The 22,177-nt window shown below is 41.2% G+C and overlaps 1 protein-coding gene across 2 annotated transcripts in view; it reads right to left on the reverse strand.

The window, feature by feature from the left end:
• SLC12A3 (solute carrier family 12 member 3) overlaps positions 1 to 22,177 on the reverse strand; it is a 55,321-nt gene that overhangs the window by 27,833 nt on the left and 5,311 nt on the right. For both annotated transcript variants that reach the window (XM_074211266.1, XM_074211265.1), the window contains exons 3-16: positions 17,926 to 18,001; positions 17,176 to 17,271; positions 15,726 to 15,865; positions 15,134 to 15,244; positions 13,957 to 14,068; positions 13,294 to 13,424; positions 7,027 to 7,111; positions 6,131 to 6,285; positions 5,509 to 5,616; positions 5,003 to 5,126; positions 4,022 to 4,123; positions 3,353 to 3,508; positions 1,572 to 1,671; positions 100 to 211 (exon numbers count right to left, since the gene is read on the reverse strand). In XM_074211266.1, the coding sequence (XP_074067367.1) occupies positions 100 to 211; positions 1,572 to 1,671; positions 3,353 to 3,508; positions 4,022 to 4,123; positions 5,003 to 5,126; positions 5,509 to 5,616; positions 6,131 to 6,285; positions 7,027 to 7,111; positions 13,294 to 13,424; positions 13,957 to 14,068; positions 15,134 to 15,244; positions 15,726 to 15,865; positions 17,176 to 17,271; positions 17,926 to 18,001 (1,608 nt within the window). The remainder of the gene's footprint in view (positions 1 to 99; positions 212 to 1,571; positions 1,672 to 3,352; positions 3,509 to 4,021; positions 4,124 to 5,002; positions 5,127 to 5,508; positions 5,617 to 6,130; positions 6,286 to 7,026; positions 7,112 to 13,293; positions 13,425 to 13,956; positions 14,069 to 15,133; positions 15,245 to 15,725; positions 15,866 to 17,175; positions 17,272 to 17,925; positions 18,002 to 22,177) is intronic.

Consider the following 22,177-nt stretch of genomic DNA (forward strand, 5'->3'; position numbering starts at 1 on the left):
TCATCAACTTGGGTTGGAGTGATTTGCCAGGTAATTGACTGTCAGTCTTGGGTTGTTCCCACACCAAACCTGGAGGAGAAAGAAGAGGCAGACACTCACAATAATCACATGGCCACAAATCATCAGGCTGAGATTCCTAGTGAATGTACCCACAAAGTCCACCAGGGCTGGACGGAAATTTGGAGGCCCTGTAAGGACCAGGCACTGGGGTCTGAGGGGGAAGAAAAGGAAAAAATATCAATATCACAAAGGATGGAGTGACTGCACAGACGTTGAAGTTGGATTTCTGTGCTTTCTCTCTCTCTCTTCTATGGCCTGAATTTGTTTCATCATTTGCAAAAAATATGACCTATATTACAGGCACATTAAGAAAATCAGACTGAAATGATTGTGAGCAAGTTTTGCAGAAAATATATCATTGTATAAATGGACAGGTCATTATCATTGACAAACAATCAGGCAGTCAATCAAACCTTTATTAAATACAACTATGAGCTTTGGGGGGAAGCTAGGTGGTGCGGTGGATAGAATGGTGGACCTGGAACCAGAAAGACTTAACCTCCTGAGTTCAAATCTGGCCTCAGACACTTGCCAGATGGGTAACCTTGGGCAAGTCTTTTAACTCTGCCTGCCTCAGTTTCTACAAATATTAAATGGACTGAAGGAGGAAATGGCAAACCACTCCAGTGTCTCTGCCAAGAAAAATCCAAATGAGATATTTTTTTTTTTAGGTTTTTGTAAGGCAAATGGGGTTAAATGGCTTGCCCAAGGCCACACAGCTAGGTAATTATTAAGTGTCTGAGACCGGATTTGAACCCAGGTACTCTTGACTCCAGGGCCAGTGCTTTATCCACTGCGCCCAAGAGTACCTGGGTTCAAATCCGACCTCAGACACTTAATAATTACCTAGCTGTGTGGCCTTGGGCAAACCACTTAACCCCATTGCCTAGCAAAAAAACCTAAAAAAAAAAAGTCATTTACAAATAAACTGAACAACTACAAAATGATCTTCCTAAGCATTAAGAAAACAAATATTTCAAAAATTCAAGACCCTGTCATTTTGTTAGTGTGAATACTTTTTCCTACTAAGAGTTGCTGTGATCCAAACATTCATCCTAAGGCAGCCTGGTGATGAGTCTCTCTCTCTCTACTCAGTTTATGGATGCATGCAGTCTGCCAGTAGATAGGATCTGTTAGAGTTATGCATGTTCTTAAGGAAGTCAGGATAACCTTTGTGCTCCAATGTGGCAGCAGAGGACAATGTTCATGAAGTAGTCATAGGAATCATAAAATACTAATTAATTATGAAATACTATTAGTGATTTCAATTTTTCATTTTTTGGGGGGCTGAACTTGCTCAATGTTGATGCCATTGCCTTCCAATCAGACAGTATCTCAGCTCAGAAGCCCTGGGGAGACAGACATGTTCTTTACATGTCTGGCCCCTGTCACAATAAGTGCTCAAAACTCATTTGTTGATCAACTGCTTGATGATTCTCAAGGCTAGGTGAAGGCAGGGTTATCTATGTTTTCAAATGGCTTATGGGGAGACGAAAGGGTGGCCTGATCACCTGTAATTTTTAATATGCTCTTCAACTTCATTGAGTCCTACTGAGTAGCTCAGGGCCATGTTGTAGGAGCCAGCCTGGACTGAAGATCCCCAGTTCACCTCTGGAGAGAGAAAAAAATGGAGAGGGGAGGAAAGAAAAAGAGTTTTATAGCTTTGAAAGAAGAAAATAAATACCACCTGCATCTTAGAGGTAGGGAAGACAATGTCAAAAGAGCTGACTGTCAGTCCAAAGGGTGAAGCCAAGCTACAGGAAATAATGAAAATAGCTCAAAATAAAATTATTGTGCTCTAAGGTTCACAAACCATTTTCTTTACAATAAATCTTAGGTAAACAGTGTAATTATTATTATTCCTATTTTATAGATGAACTTGTGGCTCAGAGAATTTAAAAGGACCTGCCCAGGGTCACTTAGCTAGTATGTGTTAGAGCCAGGAATGTAGATTTAGGTCTGCAAGAGACCTCAGAAATCATCTGGTCCAACTACCACACTGTCAGATGAAAAAAGACTTGGTGGGGTTAAATAATTTTTCCTTGGTTTCATAGGTAGTATAGAGAAAGAGGAAGGGTTGAAAACCAGATCAACATGCATGCTCTCAGTCTAGGTGATTGGGATTGTGAGGTTTGCAAACTACCTTACATACATTATCTTATCAAAATGATAAGAAAAAAATATCTTTTTTTTTTTTGATAGATTGTCAAGGGAGCATCCATAAGATTGACTTAAGAAAAAGAGAATGATGAATGGAGCAACCAACATCCTATAGCAGACATTGTCACCCTGTACAGGGCCATTAGTCTTTAGTTGGTTTCTAAAAATTTTCTTATCTGTATCAGAGGAGTGATCATTCCTGCCCTCCTCCTTTTCAAGGTTACTAGAAAGGATTATGGGGAAGGGCAGAGAAATTTAAATAATGACTTTGAAAAGGTTTTGAAAAATGTCTGGACAGTGAATTGGAAATTAATCTGGATCCATCTATCTATCTAAAGAGAGACAAGTTAGTAAATAAGGATGATAATGAGGAGTACTAGAAAGAGCAATGACCTTGGAAACAAGAGGCAGTATGGCATACAGTACAAAGAACACTGGAACATCTGAAGTCAGAAGACCTGGGTTCAAATCTTGACCCTCTTTGGCTCTATGAATTTCAGTTTCTTAAATGGAGGGCTCATGTTAGATGACCCCCCAAGACCCCTTCTATCTCTAAATCTGACTTATGATCTGGATTTAAATTCCAGCTCTGCCATAAATTGGTTTTAGTAAAATCCTTGAACTTTTCAAGAACTCAGTCTCCTTATCTGTAAAATAGATAGAATGAACTAGCTGATTTCTAAGAACGTTTTGAGTGCTGAAATTAGTTGTTCAACACTCAGTATTAACATTAGTGTTCCTATGATAAAAAGAGAATCAAAGAAAGATCTTTACCACCCAGAGGATAGTACTTCAATGGAAGAATCTGGGGGGAAACAAAAAAGAATCCCATAGGATGGAAAGTCATGGAGGGACCAAGATCTGCCTTGACTTAAAAAGTCATAGTTCTCACATAACATCAAACCAATGCAGGCACCCCATGGGGTCATTATGAAGAGAAAATGAAGTCATCTCTGTAAAGCACTTTGTAAACAAGAAGAGCTATGTGAATGTTATTATATTATAGACTATAAAGTGATATAGAAATGTGAAAGATTGTTAGTGATAGTACCTTTTGCTATACTATAACATCTTTCTGGCAGAGAGACAAATGAATAACCAAAACCCCCCAGATTCCACCAATGCACCCTACCTGGCTTCTTGTAGAGCACATATAACAGCAAAAAGATGACCACAGCAATGGCGATGAGGGCTGCCCACCAGGTGAGGAGAAACATGATGACCACAGAGATGACTGCCCCAAACAGGGCTATCCACTTGTTGTAGTAGTGGAATGAGGGTCTCCAACCTGGGGCAGAGAGGAAGGTTCAGTTGGCACAGAAGATAGTGGGAAGACCCACTCCCAGGATCTGATGGGTACTAGCCCCAGTTTCTAGGGCAGGGGCAGGGAACCTACAAGGCAATTGCAGGGGGCTCAAAATTCAATAAATTTAGTAGTTGTTCAGTAGTAAATTTAGTAGCTTAATTTAATATTTGATTAAATATAGCCCCTGAAAGATCTTATAACTATCCAAATGGTTCTTCACAGAAAAAAATTCCCCACCCCTGTTCTGTGGGGAAGTGACTGAGACTGATTTTGCAAAGAAGAAAGAAATGTAGATTCTTGATGTGGGATCTTACCCACTGGAACCCTAAGGACATCCTCTGAATAGGGTCTTGTTCTAAATTTGGGCAAATATACCTCAAAGACCTACCTTGTCTTTGATCTGAGTGCAGAGCTCTTGGGATAATTCAATCTTTGGGGAGAAGGCATTGAGGAACAGTTGGGACATGATGGTCCTGTTTAGCTAGGAGTGCTTACCTGGAGAATTGGTGATGGAGGCATGGAAGCAACTGAAGTTGATGAGTGCATAGGAACACAAGAAGAAGTTGGAGATGATGGGAGCAATGGTGTTGAGCTCAGCTACAAGAACCAGGGAGAGAGGGAAACAATTATGAACAATCCTGATGACCCTGGATTTGAGTGGACCTCAATCAGGGAGAGGGGGGAGAGGGGAGGAGAGATATGGTCAGACTATTAGAGCCTTAGAGATTAAGGGCAGCATTAGTCCTCTTTCTCATTCCTCTCTAGCTCCCTTCATCCTTCTCTCTCTGACTTTGACTCTCTGTCTCTGTCTCTGTCTGTCTCTCTCTCTCTCCCCCTTGATTTGGAGCTCAGAAGAGCGGCCTGAGAATAGAAAATATAAGCACTTGGATGGGGCAGCTAGGTGGTGCAGTGGATAGAGCACCAGCCCTGGAGTCAGGAGAACTTGAGTTCAAACATGGTCTCAGACACTTAATGATTACCTAGCTGTGCGACCTTGGGCAAGTCATTTAACCCAATTGTCTTGCAAAACAAAACAAAACAAAGCTCAGAGGAGCTATGACACATATATTCAGGGAATCATACATCTTTCAACTGAGAGAGAACTCAAAAGTGCATCTGATCTAGCCTCTACCTCAGGTCACATAATATTATTTGAGTTTTGCAAATAATACAACTTAGATTTAGACAGAAATTTACTGCTTAGTTCAGTCAATTAACACATGACATAGGAAGAACCCAAGTTTCCTAGTGTAATACTTGTCATTATGCCTCTTATAAAATTATGCCAAATCCAGTTGAGGTGCTACAGGATTGCATCTGAATTTAATTAATTCTTCACCCTCATACCTAGAGAGATTCAGAAGGAGGTAGAGATTTTTTTCTCTGATTCTAAGCCAAGTAAGTGCTTTCTTCCCCATCTCCCCAATCTCCAGCTCCCGTGCCTGCCACCTCTCAGGGACCAGGATCCAGCCTCACCAATGAGAATGAAGGCCACAGCAATGAAGTAAGCCAGAAGGTAACCCCGGACAGGCTCATTATTTTTTCCATAGCCTTTCCCAAAGAAGCCAATGAGAGGATAAAGCTGGTCTTCACACAGGCACTAGGGAGTTCGGGATGGAGAGAGTGAGAGTTTTATTCTGGGGTCTCAACTTATTTTCCCCATTCTAGATTTTTTTCCCTAGAACAAACCATAAGCTCCATTTAAATGTCCTCCTTGGGAACATTTTTCAACTGGCCTCTATGTTTTATCCATCTCTACCCCTCCCCTTTTCCTTTTCCTTTTCCCTTCCCCTCCCCACTTCACAATGTCAGTGAGGTTACTGACATTGACATTTTATATCCCTATTCTCTCTTGGTACCCTCGCCATTCCCAAAGTCTCTTGAGCCCCTCTGCCCATCCCATTAGGCCTGCCCATTCCATCGAATGCTATAGAACATTAGAGTATCTAGAATTTACCTTAGACTAGACAATTCTTTCTTACCTGGAAAACTTTGGCAGCAGAGACAAGGCAGGCCAGGGCAGAAGAGAGGGTGGCCCCAAAGATGCCTGCAGTGATCAGGGGTGCAAAGCCAGATACCATACTCATAGTCTGCAGGAGGGGCATAGGATTTAGTACCTGTTTGCTGCTCAAGCTGTGCCCCAGAGCCCCTCACTTCTGGGGTTGATTCTACCCATCCCAGGACTGAGTTCCCTCACTCCTGGGCACAGTTACTCTTATATCTAGGTCCTCACCCTCTGTTTCATGGCTACCAACTCTATTAAATTAATTACTTTATTTGATTAAAATAAAGATTAAATTATTTATTTGAGTTGGAGAAAGAATGACAGCAGCAATCTACACTGGCCTATTGGCTGGTCTTCTATGAGTTAGGGGTTCAATCTTTGTCTGGGCAGCCAGACTGATCTTGGAAGCCTTAGTTCAGTCCTCAGTTATAGTCTCTCTTGAAGGAGGTTTCTTTCTCCTTGTATCCCTCCCCAAGGTGTGACTAGGCCTTTGGCAAAGACTCTCTGACAAACACACTAAGCAATCAGGGTCTGATGATGAAGACAGGGGCTCCCCAAATTCTGATAGCTCTCCTCAAAAGCCTGTTGAGTTAGAGTACCTGATAGTAATTAATGAGCCCATAGTGACAGCTGTGCTTCTGGGTACACTCAGTGAAGTTCCAGCCGTAGCCACAAGCCAGCCCCTCACAGTCAGGGGAACCAGGGATCACTGTGTCATTGAGGCCTCCGGAGGCATCTCGGACAACACAGGAGCCTGGCAAGGAAGTGTGATGTGAGGAGAGGGACACTGGTTCTGAATCTCTGCCTTGGTACATTTTTTTTTTGCAAGGCAATGGGATTAAGTGGCTTGCCCAAGGCCACATGGCTAGGTAATTATTAAATGTCTGAGACCGGATTTGAACCCAGGTACTCCTGACTCCAGGGCCGGTGCTTTATTCACTGCATCACCTAGCCACCCCTTTGGTACACTTTCAATAGAAGTTATTGGAGCATATAACTCCTTCACGTGCTGGTGTTACTCTAGTAGTGTTAGGTCCAGGACTTTGCCCAATGTCTGTCATCACTAGGTAGGATCCCACTTTATCTGAATGGAATAGTTTGACTTTCTAGATAGGCACATGAGAAGGGAGTAGGATTTACCCATTGATATCCAAATCTTATCTAATGAGGTCAGGCTTAAATGGATAGAAAGACCTTAGAGTCAGGAAAATTTGGGTTCAAGAAGTCTTCTGGTGCTCCCTGCTGAGTGATATTGGATAAGTAACTTAATCCCCCAGTGCTCCAAGCATCCCTATATAATTTGCAGAGCAGATGCCCATCTGCATTCATAGAGGGGGTTTACTACACAAAAGAAATTATGGATTTAGACATTTCCCCACTTCCTCACAAAAAAAGAAATGTAATGATGAATTTAGTTGTAATATATTCCATAAGACCTAACTATTAGTACAACTCTTTATCCCTCTCTGACATCATTTAGTTCCCCACTACTTACCAATGGTAGCAGAGATGGCCAGGTAGGAAACTGTAGTCCAGAATATGGCCATTAATGTACCTTTGGGGATTGCCACAGCAGGATCCTGAAGAAGAGTTTTTTTTTTTTTAACAATTCTTACTGTTAACACAGTAACAGCAATATTGTGAGAATAATTAACTGTGAAAGACTTAGCAATTCTGATCAAGACAATGATCCAAGACAACTCTAAAGGACTCATGATGAAAATGCCATCTACCTCCAGAGAGAGAATTGATGAACTCTGTTTGAAGATTGAAGCATTCATTCTTTATTTTCCTCCTTTTTTTGGTCTGTGTTCTCTTTTACAATATGACCAATATGGAAATATATTTTATATGACTTGACACATAATAATCCATATCAAATTGTTTGCCTTCTCAAGGAGGTGGGAGGGAAAGGAGAGAGGGAGACAATTTGGAAGTCAAAATTTTTTTAAATGAATGCCAAAAAATTTTTACATGTAATTGGGAAATATTTAATGAAAACCAATGTATTTGGAGGAAATTCTTTCTTGGCTTCCTTCTATCCTAGCCTAAAGCCTTCTTGCCTAAAGTCTTGAGTGAACAAAGGAATTCCAACTCCAAGATAGATGTCTGTTGCATTTTCATGATTCAAGCACTGGGCACTGATTCTGGATTCTGTTACTAGGGTCCTCAGCTGCAGCCTTGCTTCATATCCTCCAAATGCCAAGTCCTTCTATTATGGGAGGGGGTGAAGCGGTAAGAATAGACTGAGTACACTGTTACCTTGTACACAGTGGGTACTTAATAAGTGTTGATTAATTGGTTCTCCTAATTTCTCACCAGTCAAGTGTCATGCCATGAAAGATCAAAAAGGTCCTAAATGAGAGTCAGCATCTTCCCTTCTCCCTGCCATCCCTGTTCTTGCTCTTTCCAACAACAGTTACTGACAATTGTACAACTCACAGGTTTAGACTAGATTACTACCTCTTAGCTGTGAACCTGAGATCTGATGACATCCATGGACTTTTGCAGATACCATTTCCTACAAACCAGGCTATTATCTCAATTTTTCAGATAAAGAAACAGGTTTTGAGAAGGCAAATTTTGAGCCTAGTTGTGGTCATGGCAGACCTGAGTCCAGCCTAGTTATTCTTCCATCAGGGTCCAGGCTTTCTCTAAAAAGTATCACTTTGAAATTCTGCTGGGTTTATACTGTAAGCCAGGTCACACCTGGGAACAGAGGCATAACTGGGCAAGTTTTACAACAGGACCAGGACACATTCCAAGAATTGCTTTGCCCACAGCTTTTCATGGAGCTAAACCCTGGGAGTACAATCTTGTGATTTTAATGCTATTTATAAATCTTTCCAGTGCTATGTGTTCTTTTGCCAACATACTCCCCCCCACTCCCTGCCCCCCCCAAAGAGCTATTTTGATGGAGTAGTTCAAAGCAAAGGTTCATTTTTACAGGTGGGTTACTAGTTGAGAAAATGAACCCAGGCAGGGATCCCCAGCTCTCAGACCCTGCATAGTCCTTGTGCCATTGTCCTCTTCATTCCATTTAGTTTATGGCCATACATTATTGAGTTCCCTTCTCTAAAGCATCAGTAAAGACCACATACTTCTTGATGCAATCAATGGCCAGACACCTACCTATCCCTACAAAGAAACCTCTGTTTACATCACATCAGCAACCACAGAAGCTACTGCAATAACATCAGAAAGTCCTGAGGGTATAACCTACTTCTGTGGGTTCTGCTAGGAGTATGGCCCAATAGGGAACTTTAGGGAACTACTACTTGTCCTTTGTGGAAAGAGAACTTGCTGCTCTTTAACTGTGGCTTAAGAGTTTCCCAGGTCTTTTTCCCTTTCCTTTTTATAATAAAAAGCTATGAGGATTTCCCCCATCCTTAGCTAGACCCAGGGATGTGTTGGAGTCAGCTCAAATCTGTTGGAGAGAGTCAATTGTTAAATTTTATTATGACCATTTACACCTCAGAAATCAGGAGATGCTACAAATCAAGATTTGACTTATTGTTTTGTTAAGTTTCAAAATTAAAAAAAAGGAGACAGCTAAGTGACACAGTGGATAGAGCACTGGCCCTGGAGTCAGGAGGACCTGATTTCAAATCTGGATTCAGACACTTAATATTAACTTAGCTATGTGACCTTGGGCAAGTCATTTCACCCCATTGCCTAGCAAAAGCCACACAAAAGCAAAACAACAACAAAAACCCCAAAAAACTTTAAAAAAGGATGGGGAAAATGTTAGTAATTTAGGTCAAACTTAAAAGTGTGATCTTCATGCAATCCAAACCAGTTGTAAAACATTTCCCATCACACCCCTGGTGTTGGATTTCTTTCTTGATTTCTGCGACTTGTGACTTTTATCTGTCCAAGCATCACTCTCCATGCCCACGCATGCTCTGTGGTCACCTGCCTGGCATAGCAAACTATTGGAAGGAAGGGGTAAAAGAGGTGTTGCTAACCTGTTGTTTTGAAATTTTTATTCTTGCATATGTAATCCATCTGGTTCAAGAAGCTAACTTGGTAAATATGGTACATGGCTAATGGGGGAAGGAAGGGGAGAGGAGAAGAGGAAGAAGAAAAAAGAGAATGAGGACAGAAAGAAGAGGAAGGAAGAGGAGGAGAAGAAAGAAGGGTGAGGAAAAGGAAGAGAAGGAGGAGGAGGGGAAAAAGAGGAAGAGGAGGAGAAGAAGAAAAAGAATAAGAACAAGAAGGAGGAGAAGGGAAGAAGAAGGAGGAGAAGAGGAGGAAGAAGGAAGGAAGGCTGTTCTACATGAACTAGGTGCTAGACTGGGCCAGGGCTCTGGGGAAGAGCAGTCATACAAGGCCAAACTTTAGCCTGAAATGGAACAGAACTGACTTCTATTCAATCAGGAAGGGAAAGATAGCAACATAGGATTGTAGATTTATAACTAGAAGGAATCACTAAAAGGATCATCTAGTCTAAACCCCTTGTTTTACACCTGAGGAAACTAAAACCCATAAAAAAGTAACTTGCCTTTCTGTCTTCCAAACTAAACTCTACATTTTTCGCTGGTCCAGAATTCCCCATATGGACAGACCCTGAATACCAAACACTTGAAATAGCACATTCTCTTGAAGTTTGAAGGAGGAGTTTAAGATAAATAAAAGTCAGGGAGGCATCCTGCCCTGTGATTACCAGCACATTCTGAAAGGGTCTGAGGACATTCCTGAGTTTTTGAAGGGCTTATTATAGGAAAGTTGCATGTTTGTATCATATTCCTGGCTTCTCCACCCTGTTCCTCAGTGTCCCTGGCACAGACAACGTCCTGATGTAGAGGACAGATGACACAAATATAGGAGGGATTCATACTGTTCAACATACTGTACAACAGTTCAGTACTGTACAACAGAATCAGGATCCAGAGTCAGGGCCAGAAATATCTTGACAGGCTCCAACAATGGGAAGGCAGGAAATATGCATTTATTAAATATTGACTGTGCTAAGCACTTTATAAAAATGATCTCATTTGAGCCTACCTGGGAGGCAGGTACTATTATTATCCCTATTTTACAATTGAGGAAACTGAGGTAGACAGAGGTTAAGTGACTTACCCGGGATTCCACAGTCAGCAAAAATCTGAGGCTGGACTTGAATTGGGGTCTTCCCAATTCCAAGTTTAGCACTTTATATAAACACCACCTAACTTCCTTTAAAAAGACTGAGGTTGTTTAGCCAAGATGCCAAGAAAGAAGACATGTTCTGTTTGATCCCAGAGGTCACAGTCAGGAGAAAATATGGAAATTATAGAGAGGCTTGATCAGGAGAAAACCCCTAACAATCAGAGTGCTGCCTTCAAAGGTGGAGGGCTCCTCACATTTAAGTTCCAGAAGCAAAAGCTGGATGACCAGTGGTAAGTTGTAGAAGGAATTTTGTTTTTCCAGAGACAGTTTGAAATAGATGACCACTGAAGTCACCTAGACAATCTTCTTATTAATATGGAGAGGAAAGATGCATAGAACACTGGGTGTTCCATTAGGAAGACTCATCTGAGTTCAATCCAGCCTCAGATATTTCCTAGTTTTGTGTGACCCTGGGCAACCTAGACAATCTTCTTATTAATATGGAGAGAAAAGAACAGATATGGTCCCTGCCCCTGGAACATTGATTGCCACAGACATTTTTGCCACTTTCCCCAAAGAGAGGCAATGTGTAATAGTGAATTCAGTCAGAGCACCTAGGTTCAAAAGTAATTAAATTCCCCTGGGTCTCAGTTCCCTTATCTGAGAAAGGAAGAAGTTGTATTGGATGATTTCTAACAACACTTCCAGCTCTAGATCTATGATGACAGACCTAAAGGAAGGAAAAGCCAATAATTTCTTAATATTTTTCAAAAATAAAATAACAGCTAATTGGTGCACTGGATAGAATATTGGGCTGAGAATCTGGAGGTTTCATCTTTCCTGAGTTCAAATCAGGCCTAAGTCTAGGGTTGGAGAACTTTTCTCTTCTGAGGGCCATTTGGATATTCATAACATCATTCGTGGGTCAAATAAAATTATCAACTTAGAAAATTAACCTGCCATATTTCTCCAAACATTTAATTAATTCACTCCTAAAAAACTCCTCGATTTATTGAATTTTGAGTCCTACCTGCAAATGTTGTGGCAGAGCCAGACCAAATGATTTCATAGGCCTTATACAACCCACTGGCCTGAGGTTCTCTGCCTCTGCCTCAGACATTCACTAACTGTGTCCATGGGCTTGTCTCTTAACTTTGTTTGCCTCAGTTTCCTCATCTTTCCAAATGAGTTGGAGAAGGAAATGGCAAACTACTCCAATATCTTTGTCAAGAGAACCCCAAATAGGATCATGGAAGAGTCAAACAAATGAAAAACAACTAAATGCTACAACCTATCAGTGCCCCCAGGCAACTCTGGTGCAATGGAAAGAACACTAAATTTGGAGCTGGAGGATGTGGGTCCAAATTCCCTTTGCCATTTATTATCTCTGTGATCATGGGCAAGCAACTTTTAAACTTTTCGAATCTTGATTTCTTTATCAAAATGAGGGAGTTAGACTGGATGACCACTTTCAATTCCAACCCTATGAGCCTATGAACCTCTAAATGGCAGAATAGTTGTTGATCTGCATTGTCAGAGTGCATTTTCCTAAAAAATTCCCTGATTCAATGAAATTTCATGTCATGAGCAGTAGATTGTCATCTCCTGTCTATATGGGACTTAGTTATGATGCTCCTCTGACTTCTCATGGCAAGGATTCCCCCTCTGATTTAGATTATTTCTGAGAGTTGATATGGCCCAAAATTTCATCATTTGTGACCAACTAGGTGATTAGCCCTCTGAACTTAAAACTAGTCTGGATCTTGGATACTACATATACAGAGTTTATCATAAGAGTCTTTCAGAAATCCTTCTGAACTTCCCAGAATTTTCACTCCTCAATTATAATCTTTAAGAGCACAGTCACATAGATGCCAACATGGGGCACTGGGGGAAGACTTTCATTTTCCTTCTTAGTCCTCCTAATGTTCCATTTTCATGGAATAATAAACAAAAAAAGATAAAATAGAAACTGCTTTGTCTCACTCTTAAAATTGTATATCCTGGTGCCACCTTCACTTCTTAGTCTTATTGCACATGACTCCTACTGGACTATGGGAGATGAGGTGTCAAACTCGTTTTCATATTGTTCTGTACATGTGACACCTCATCTCCCATCTCCATGCCTTTGCAATGGCAGTCCCACTGTTCCTTACTTCCACCTCAGAGAATCCCTTTCTTCAAGCACCAAATCAAGTACTGCCTTCTACACAATGCCTTTCCAGACTAAGCCTTTTCCTTCATTGGTAGGAGACAGAATGAAGCAAAAGGAAGAACACTAGAGGGGGGTAAGAGAGTCAGTCACTTACTAACTGTGTCACCTCGAGTAAGTCATTTAAACTCAGTTTCTTCATCTGTGAAAGGAAAGTGTTGGCTTGGATGACCTCTGAGGTCCCTTGCCTTCTCTAGATCTATAATCATGTTCCCTGTGAGCAGCTCTGCTCCTTTCTACTTGTGTGAATTCAAGTAAATCACTTCTGCTCTCTGGGCATTGTCTTTCTCAGCTGTAAAACTGACAGGATTCATACTAAATGATCTCTAAGGTTTTGTTCTAATTCTAGAATCTTTCCTCATGTCATTGTCATCCTTAGAACTAACTGTATTACAGTAAGGGCTCAATAAAGAACTTTTCATTCACTGATTCTAGAAAAGTAGGTAGATTATAACTCACCTTTAAGTCCCCGGAGATGTTGGCACCTGCGAGGATGCCTGTGGCTGATGGGAAGAAGATGGAGAACATTCCAAAGAAGCTGCCGTCTATACCCCTCCAGTCTGGCACTAAATTCTGGGCAAAAATGTCTCCTGGAAAAATTCATGCTGGGTCAGTCCCTTTCCCTTTGTGACTCAACTCCTTCTTTTCTATGCCCAGGCCATGGAGAAGAGGATTGGCTTTCACACAACCACTGCAAGTGGCACATTGTACTAGGGTAACCATCTGAAGAGTACCCAAAGGAAAGGATTTCTAATAAAGGTTACAGGAGAATAGAATTATGGAGCTGGTAGGAAGTTAGTAAATTCATCCTGGGCATTTTACAGATGAAGAAACTGAGCCTCAGAAAGGAAAAATGATTTTTGCCCAAGGTCACATAACAAGGTGCTGAGGAAAGATTTGAACTCAGGTCTTTCTGACTCCAAGTCCAATACTCTATTACTATATGGCATTACTTCTCTGTGTAGGGAGAGAAATAGGGACTTCAACTGGCTCCAGAACCTAACATCCCCCTTCCCTCACCTCCCCATGACTGGGCTAGGCTTTGTTCAATACAGCCTTTATTACCAAGACCTGGGGCAGAAGGAAGTCCCAATCCTTCCCCTCCATTACTCTCAGACATACCTCGGTAGCTGAAGTAGCCCTTTGATGCCTTCTCCTCAGATGGAGGAATCAATGTTCCCACGAAGTAGTTGGCAAAGGAGACCATGATAACCAAGAAGAACAACACCTGGGCCTAGAGAAGCCAGACACCTGGGCTGAAAATCTAGTAAAGGTGGCTAGTGTGGACCCTCCAGAAGTGATCATTCCTCCCCTTCCCACTCAGAGAATGGATCACTCTTAGCTACTTACAAAGAGTTAAATCATTGATGAATCCAACCTTTAACCTGTACAGTTTACCAGGTGGAGCATTTTTATTTGTTAATGTTATATGTATCCTTCTATATGTAATGTCATCTCTCTAGATAAGATGTAAATACCTTGAGGACAGGAATGCTCATTTTTGTCTATGGATGCCCAGTCCCTAGCACAAAGCTTGGTACATCAAAGGCCCTTAATAAATGTATATGGAGGGGCGGCTAGGTGGCGTAGTGGATAAAGCACCAGTCTTGGAGTCAGGAGTACCTGGGTTCAAATCCGGTCTCAGACACTTAATAATTACCTAGCTGTGTGGCCTTGGGTAAGCCACTTAACCCCATTTGCCTTGCAAAACCTAAAAAAAAATGTATATTGAGAGTTTATGTATTGGGGGAGAGGAGGAACTTAAGGCTTCCTAGGGAGACACCTCCTATGTTTCAACCTAAAAACAGAGGAGAGACTGAACCAGGTTGGAAGAAGGGATGGGATGGGGATTAGGGGAAGTCCATGACCTAGGAGCAGAAGGGTGTCCTGGAGCTAGCTCTCTACTGTCCTGAGGACTCTATCCCTAGCCTTGGCACTTCCTTCTCCCAGCAGAGGGATCATGGAATTTTAGAAAGCTCCACTAGATGATTTCATCTACTAAGATGAAATTCATATACAGGGGAAGGTCCCATTTTTTCCAGGTGAGCCACCAGTCCCTCCACACTGACCACATCCTTGGCCAAGCTCTGCTTGCCCCTCCTCAGCAAAGTCACCACTCCCATTTACCTGGGAGTCCTCAGAGCTTCCTCTTGGTCAGTCATTATTTGGAGTCCAGTTGACCTGCCCTCAAGGCAGAGAAGGAAGCTACCTTAATTGTATGGTTTTACTTGGCCCTAGGAAGGTATTTTCTTCAAACCTGTAGGAACCTTTCCTCCCTCTCCTCATGACATTACTTTACCTTGGATTCCCATTCCATGCCAGCCAAGGAAATGGCCAATAGCACTGTGACGGTGATCACACCAATGATTCTTATGTCGTTGGTGGGGTCCACTAAGGGAGAGCCATACTCCTGCAGGGGGAAACCAAGACCAACAGAGTGGGGAGATACTTCCTTTAGGTTCCTCCAGCCAGTCCTTTCTTCAGTCCACCAACATCCCTCCCTCTTTAAAAATAGACAAATGTACTTTGCAATAGAATTCTAGGCTTAGAATGACCCCTTTTTACTGAGGTCAAATAAGGGATTTATGGAACCTTATGAAGGAAGTTGAGAGGTCTCTAGTCCAAGCCCTCACCAAATACATCTGCTAAAAGCTGCCATTTTGTGAATTTGTTCTGAGGGCCACAGCACTCCCCAAAGAAGTGAAACTGGGGAATCCCATCAGTTTTCTTTTGATGAAATATTCCTTGTAATTTACTGGTAATTATATCATCTTAATAACTATTATACAAAATGATTAATAGGACCACAAAGTATTTGTGATATGGAAATGCCTCCCAAAGTCTCCCTTTCTATTCTGGGTTCCCAAGTTGTCCCCAGAAGTTCAGTTTACCTGGATCAGATCTCGTACAGTCTCAGCAAAGCCCACAGTGTGCATGGCCACAGCAACAGCATTAGCAAAGGCAAAGATGAGGCCGATAGAGCCACCCAGTTCTGGGCCCAGGCTCCTTGAGATGAGGAAGTAGGTGCCACCTAACAGAGACCCAATCCCCCATCCCCACTCCAAGTGAGATGCCAAAGGGTTGAGGGTGGATGGGAAGAGGGGCAAGAAAAAATGTTAAAGAACACAAGACAAGTCTCAGAGACCTTTACTCAAAGCTAAAAGTGCTTCAGAGAGTGTTTAATCCATCCTTTTCATTTCACAGATAGGGAAACTGTAACATAGTATGGGGAAGTGATTTGGCTAAAGTGGCACAAAGAGTTAGTGATAGTCAGCTCTAGGACTCAGGAATCTGGACTCCCAGATTAGTCCTTGCATCTCACTTGGGTTTTTTTTGACAATCTAAATAACTAAAAGTAGCTAGTAAGTTATGACGGTCTAACATTGTACAAAGAGCACTGGATTCGAGGCTTATTAGCTATGGGCCCTTGGGTAAATCAATTAACCTTTCTGAACTTCAGTTTCTTTATCAGTGAAATAGGAACAATAATATTTTCCTTGTCTACCAGAGAAGTAAGTTGTGAGGAAATTGTTTTATACATTAAATTGATACATAAATGTACTTTCCCCCTAAAAATTATCTTGTATTTATATTGTATATGCTTATGTAGGCTCATGTTGTCTCTCCCAAAGGTCTGAAACCTCTTTGAGGGCAAGGATTTTGCAAATCCGGTGCCTAATGCATTAAAGATACTTAATAAATGTGTGTCCATTGGTCAGCTGTTTCACCTGAAGGAATATAAGCTCCTTGAGAGCAAGAACAAATGGACATTTTTCTTTATATTCCCTGAAGGTAGTACTGTGCCTGGAACAACAAAAATGGTTAATAAATTGATTGACTGAAAAAAGGGCATGAGATTAAGAATCAAGAGCTGGGTTCTAGATTCTTGACCCTGTACTAGGATTTCTATTAGTTCTGGTGATCCATGCCATTATTTGCATTTGAAAGCAGCGGACCAAACTTCCTCTGGTTCTCTGGCTCAGGCTAATTCTGAGATTGTCTCCAATGTGAAACCCTAGTCTCAGGAGAAGGAAGTGCAGGTACAGGATGAATATGGGGAGAATCCATTTGGCATTCCACATTGTAGATGCACAGATAATCAATCCATCATGGGGAGAACCGAGAGCTGAGAAGGATATAGAATTTGGGAAAAGAGAAGTGCAAGCATTATCAATAAAGTTTCCCTTAGTAATATGGCTTCTTTCCCTCTTGATGATGGAGAGGAGTTTGGGGTGCCAAATGGTAACACAACATTTCAAAGCTGGGTGGTCCCTCTAAGGAACCCACAATATTTGAGGATCCAGGGAAGAAGGGAAAAAGCAGTCTAACAATGCAGCAAACCTGACTTGACTTTGCCGTTGGTGGAGATGGCAGAGATGGAGAGGCCCGTGATGGTGGTAACTGTCACTGAGAGGAGGATGATGACCCATGTCAAGACTGTGGAGAGAGTATAGAGTGAAGGGGGAAGTCTAAATGCCATTTCCCTGCCAGGGAAGGAAGACATACTAATCCTTCATTTTTATAAAGGACTTTGATGCCCCGTTCTTTATTTAATTATCAACATCACACCCAAGAATAGGTAAGATGGAACTTATCATCCCCATCTGAAAGATGGGGGAAAATGAGACCCAACGAAAAAAAGTAACTTTGCTGAGTTACAAAGGAAGTTGGTGGTACAGGCAGGCCTAAATTTTTAGTTTGGGGGTTCTTTATACTTCCTTTCGCTGATCTCCAACACAAGAGGAAACCTGAGGCTCTAGCTCCTTTCCTGGAGGCAGGAGGCCCTATCATGTAGCTATTAGGAATGCTCCACTTTCCACTTGGGACAGGTTTAGGATCATCTTCTCTGAAATCACCACCCTCTGTTTTAAAGACAACTGAACATATTCAATCCTCCCCCCTGCCCCTTACTCTGTCCTCTGGAGGTCCTCCCTAAGTCCTACTAGGGATGATTTCCTTCTGCAATTTTCCTTCCATGACCCTTCTTCTCACAAGAGGAAAGGCCAAAATATGAGGACAGTGAAGGGCTCTTGTCCTTGTCTGGGAGCCCCATTCTTTATCCTTCCATCAGCCAGGGGAAGCCTCACTTACCAATGCCAGCTTGGGCTGTGATCCAGGGCAGACGCAGGTACAGGATCACTCCCCATATGTTGAGCATGCATCGGATCTGAGAAGAGAGGGCAGAGTCACTTGAACCAAAGGGAGGCAAGGAATCCTCAAGATGACCATGAATTTTGTGTCCAGGGACCAAGCATAGGGGAATGGGCCTTTGCCTCAATTAAAGTCAACAGACATTTCTGAAGAATCTACTATGATTTACTGTGTTCAGGGAACTCTGTAAGGCACAGAAAGAGATACAATATTAAGCAAATATACTAACCTCATGGATATAAGAGTCTAGTAAGGGGATGGGACACAAAAATAAGTGAAATGAAGAAGCAAAGGTGAAGTATTAAGTGAAATTTGAGGAGTAAAGACTTACTTGGGGACATTAGAGAAAGTCTCATGGTGGCTTTTGAGTTGTACTTTCCAGGGTAGATTCACCATGTGCAGGGTAGGTTGAGATTCTCATCACAGAGAAGCAAAGGTTTGGAGACAGAAGATTGCAGAACAAAGTTGGGAGATGGAAATTAGTCCAGTTTAGTTTGAGAATAGAAGACAATAATTATCCATTTGGAAGAATGGTCCCTTGGTTTGGAGGGCATTGAAATGTGTAGGCCAGGATAAAGAATAATATTTGGTAGCTAATGGGAAACAAGCAAACTTCCCCTTCCCCCTTCCCTCCCCTTCCAGGAGTGGTAGCACCAGATCCTATGCAAAGAAAACAAAAAACAAAAACCAAAAACCCCTCATATGACAGTAGTATGAAGGATGGATTGAGAGGGAGAAAAGATTGGAATGAATTAGGGAAACAGGAATGAGGGTGGTGGTAGTGGAAAAGAAGAGGGGGATAGATGGGAGAGACATGACAAAATTAGGCAGTTTCCCAAGGAAGAGGAAACAGCAGCAGGTTCACCCCAGACTATATGCTTTGTGCCTTGGCCAGTCTGGGAGTGGGAAGAGCTCAGAATAGGAATAAAGTTGAATGGGCACCAGAATGTGGCATAATTGGCACAATTGCATAATTGCACAAAGCCTAGTGCAAGAAGTCCAGGGAGAAAATCATTGTTTTGGTTTGGCCTGTTCATTTTCTTCCTACTACCACTTACCTTTATCCTCACAATAGCCCCAATGAAATTAAATCCACTATATTTTCTGCCTAGAGAGAATTAGGAGAGTCAGTTGTTGGGACTTCCTGGGATGAAGAGGTGTGTGTGTGTGTGTGTGTGTGTGTGTGTGTGTGTGTGTGTGTGTATGTGTGTGTGTGTGTGTAAAGGTGGAAAAGGGAGGTGCATATCATACTTTCTTAAATAAAAGAAAGTAGAGAGGAAAAAACTCAGTTTGAGCTTCAAATTCCAGAGGGGCATAGAAAGATAGAAAGGGGGAAAGGAAAGAGAATGAGAAGATTATAGAACTGGTTATTAAAGCCATATAAGTTGATGGATGGTTTATTACCTTGGCCTCACCAACAAAAGAAAATCAATCCTTAATTTTTTTCCTCTGTTTTATCTGTTTTTAGGCATCAGTAAGGTCATAACCTTTGTCAGCACCTTGCAAAGGTGATGCCTTCCTAGCAAATGTCTATATAGTCAGAGCCATGGGTTTTTCCTAAAATTTTGTGTGGCAGTGAGAGCTGGACTATAAAGGAAAGCTGAGTACCACAGAACTGACATTTTTGTGTCAGCGTCAAAAGTCAGACTTTTGAATTGTGGCACTGAAAAAGACTTTTGAGAGCTCCTTGGACATCAAGGAAATCCAATCAATATTTAAAGAAATTAATTCAAGCTAATCACTGGAAGGTCAAATACTGAAGTTGAAGCTTAAATGCATAATTAGAAGACAGGACTCATTGCAAAAGATCCTGTTGTTGGGAAAAATTGAAGGAAAAGGAAAAGGGGATGGCAGAATGAGATGGTAGATAGCATCATGGAAACAATGAATATGAACTTGGATAGAATTCAAGAGACAGTGGAGGATAGAAGGTCCTGGGATGCTATAGTCCATGGTGTCACAGAGTCAGACATGACTGAATGACTCCAACCACAACATTGAAGGGTATGTCATAAAGAATCTCAGAAGGAGGGGAATAGGGGAGCAGAGTCAAGATGGCAGAGAAAAGGCAAGGACTTGTCTGAGCTCTCCCCAAGCCCCTACATATACCTTTAAATAATAACTTTACACAAATTACAGTGGAATGGAAGAGGGGGAACAGACAGAATTGACTCAAAGAGGGAATAGCATACCCACTCAATTGGATATAGAAATCTATTTTACCCTTCAGGAAAGTAGGGAGGGAAGGGGAATAAGAGAGAGGGGGGAGGGTGATAGAAGAGGGCAGATTAGGGGAGGGGTGAGGGACAGGGTGAAAGGAGAAAATAGAATCAATGGGTATAAGGGAATAGGATGGAGGAAAATACAGTTAACAATAATAACTGTGGGGAAAAATATTGGAGCAAGTTTCTCTGATAAAGACCTCATTTCTCAAACATAGAGACCTGGGAAAAAATTATATAAGAATAAGTCATTCCTCAAAAGATATGAACAGTTTTTGGATGAGATTATTAATGCTATCTTTAGCCATAGTTACAAAAATTTTTCTAACTTACTATTGGTTGAAGAAAGACAAATTAAAATAATTCTGAGGTAAAACCTTATACCTTTTAAATTGGCTAATCAGAGAGAAATGGAAAGTTACAAATGTTGGAGGGGATGTAGGGAAAATGAAATATTAATGCATCGTTGGAGGAGTTGTGAAATGATTCAACAATTTTGTAGAGCAATTTGGACCTACATCCAAAAGATTCTAAAAACCAAACTTAACCTTTGTCCTAACAATGCCACTACTGGGTCTGTATGCCAAAAGAGATGGAAGCAAAAAAGGAAAAGGACTAAATACAGCAGTTCTTTTCTGGTGGTAAGGAACTGGAAATTGAGAAATTAAAGAGAATGACTGAACAAATTGTGGTGTGTGATTATGATGGAATACTAATCAGCTTGAAGAAATGATGAGCAGAATGTTCTCAGTAAAACTTGGAAAGATCTCCATGAGCAGATGGAATATGAAAGTACTGTATACAAAGTAATAGCAATATTGTAGGATGATCAGCTGATAATGACTTAGCTTTTCTCAGCGGTTCTGTGACCCAAGACAACTCTGAATTTAAGATAAAGAATATTATTAATCCCCAGAGAAAGAACTGATGGTGGCTGAATACAGATTGAAGCGTTCTTTTTTTTCTTTATAACTTTATTCTTCTTGAGGTTTCTTTTTTTGGGGGGAGGAATCCTATGCTTTCTTTCACAACATGACTATCATGGAAATGTTTTGCATGACTACATATTTTTAATCTATATTAAATTGCTCACTTTCTCAATGTGGGAATGAGGTAGAAAGAAGAGAGAATGTGAAACTCAAAGTTTTAAAAGTGTTCAAACTTGTTTTTATATGTAACTGTAGAAAAATAAAACACTGAATTAAAAACAATTTTAAAGGAAGGGAATAAAGATATATGTAACATCTAATATGTGTTAGCAATTATTGGGCTAAGGGATTTATTTGCAAATGTCTCATTTGATGCTCACAGCAGCTTCAGGATTTAGATGCTATTTTTCCATCTTAGATTTGAGGAAACTGAGGTAAACAGAGGTTAAGTGACTTGTCAGGGTCATACAACTAGTGTCTTAGTCTGGATTTGAACTCAGGCTTTCCTAACTCACAGCCTACTACTTAATTCACTGCATGTCTAACTAACCATTAAATTCTTGTCCATTTTGGGCCATGGAGATCTCTCCCTCTTAGGCATTCATTTGGCTAAGTAATCTTATCAAATATCATTTTAAAAGAACATCTTCATTTCAGTTACTTAGAAAACTATTCTGATGATCTAAATTAGAGGAAGTGGTTGTAGAACTAAGCAGGACTAGGAAGTGGGAAACTCCTGGGGAAACTCCTATTGACACTGGCCTCAACCCACCATAGTATAGTATATTGTCCTCTCATATTCCATAATATATCCCACAGAAATGACTTTTGGATTGTATTTTTTTTTGATTGCCAGTCATACTTCCTATCCTAACAAAACAATTAAGAGGATGATAGTTAGCCCTATGTGAATGGGGAACCACGTTTGAAAAGCTGTCTCTATGGGGAGGGGGTTGTGGCAAGATCTCTGGGATAGTGGTGGGGAGATTTGGGTTCAGGTCCTTATTCCATCCTTGACTTATTGAGAGAGCTTGGTCAAAA

This window comes from Macrotis lagotis, chromosome 1, assembly GCF_037893015.1.
Source record: "Macrotis lagotis isolate mMagLag1 chromosome 1, bilby.v1.9.chrom.fasta, whole genome shotgun sequence".
NCBI classification, from domain to species: Eukaryota; Metazoa; Chordata; class Mammalia; order Peramelemorphia; family Peramelidae; genus Macrotis; species Macrotis lagotis.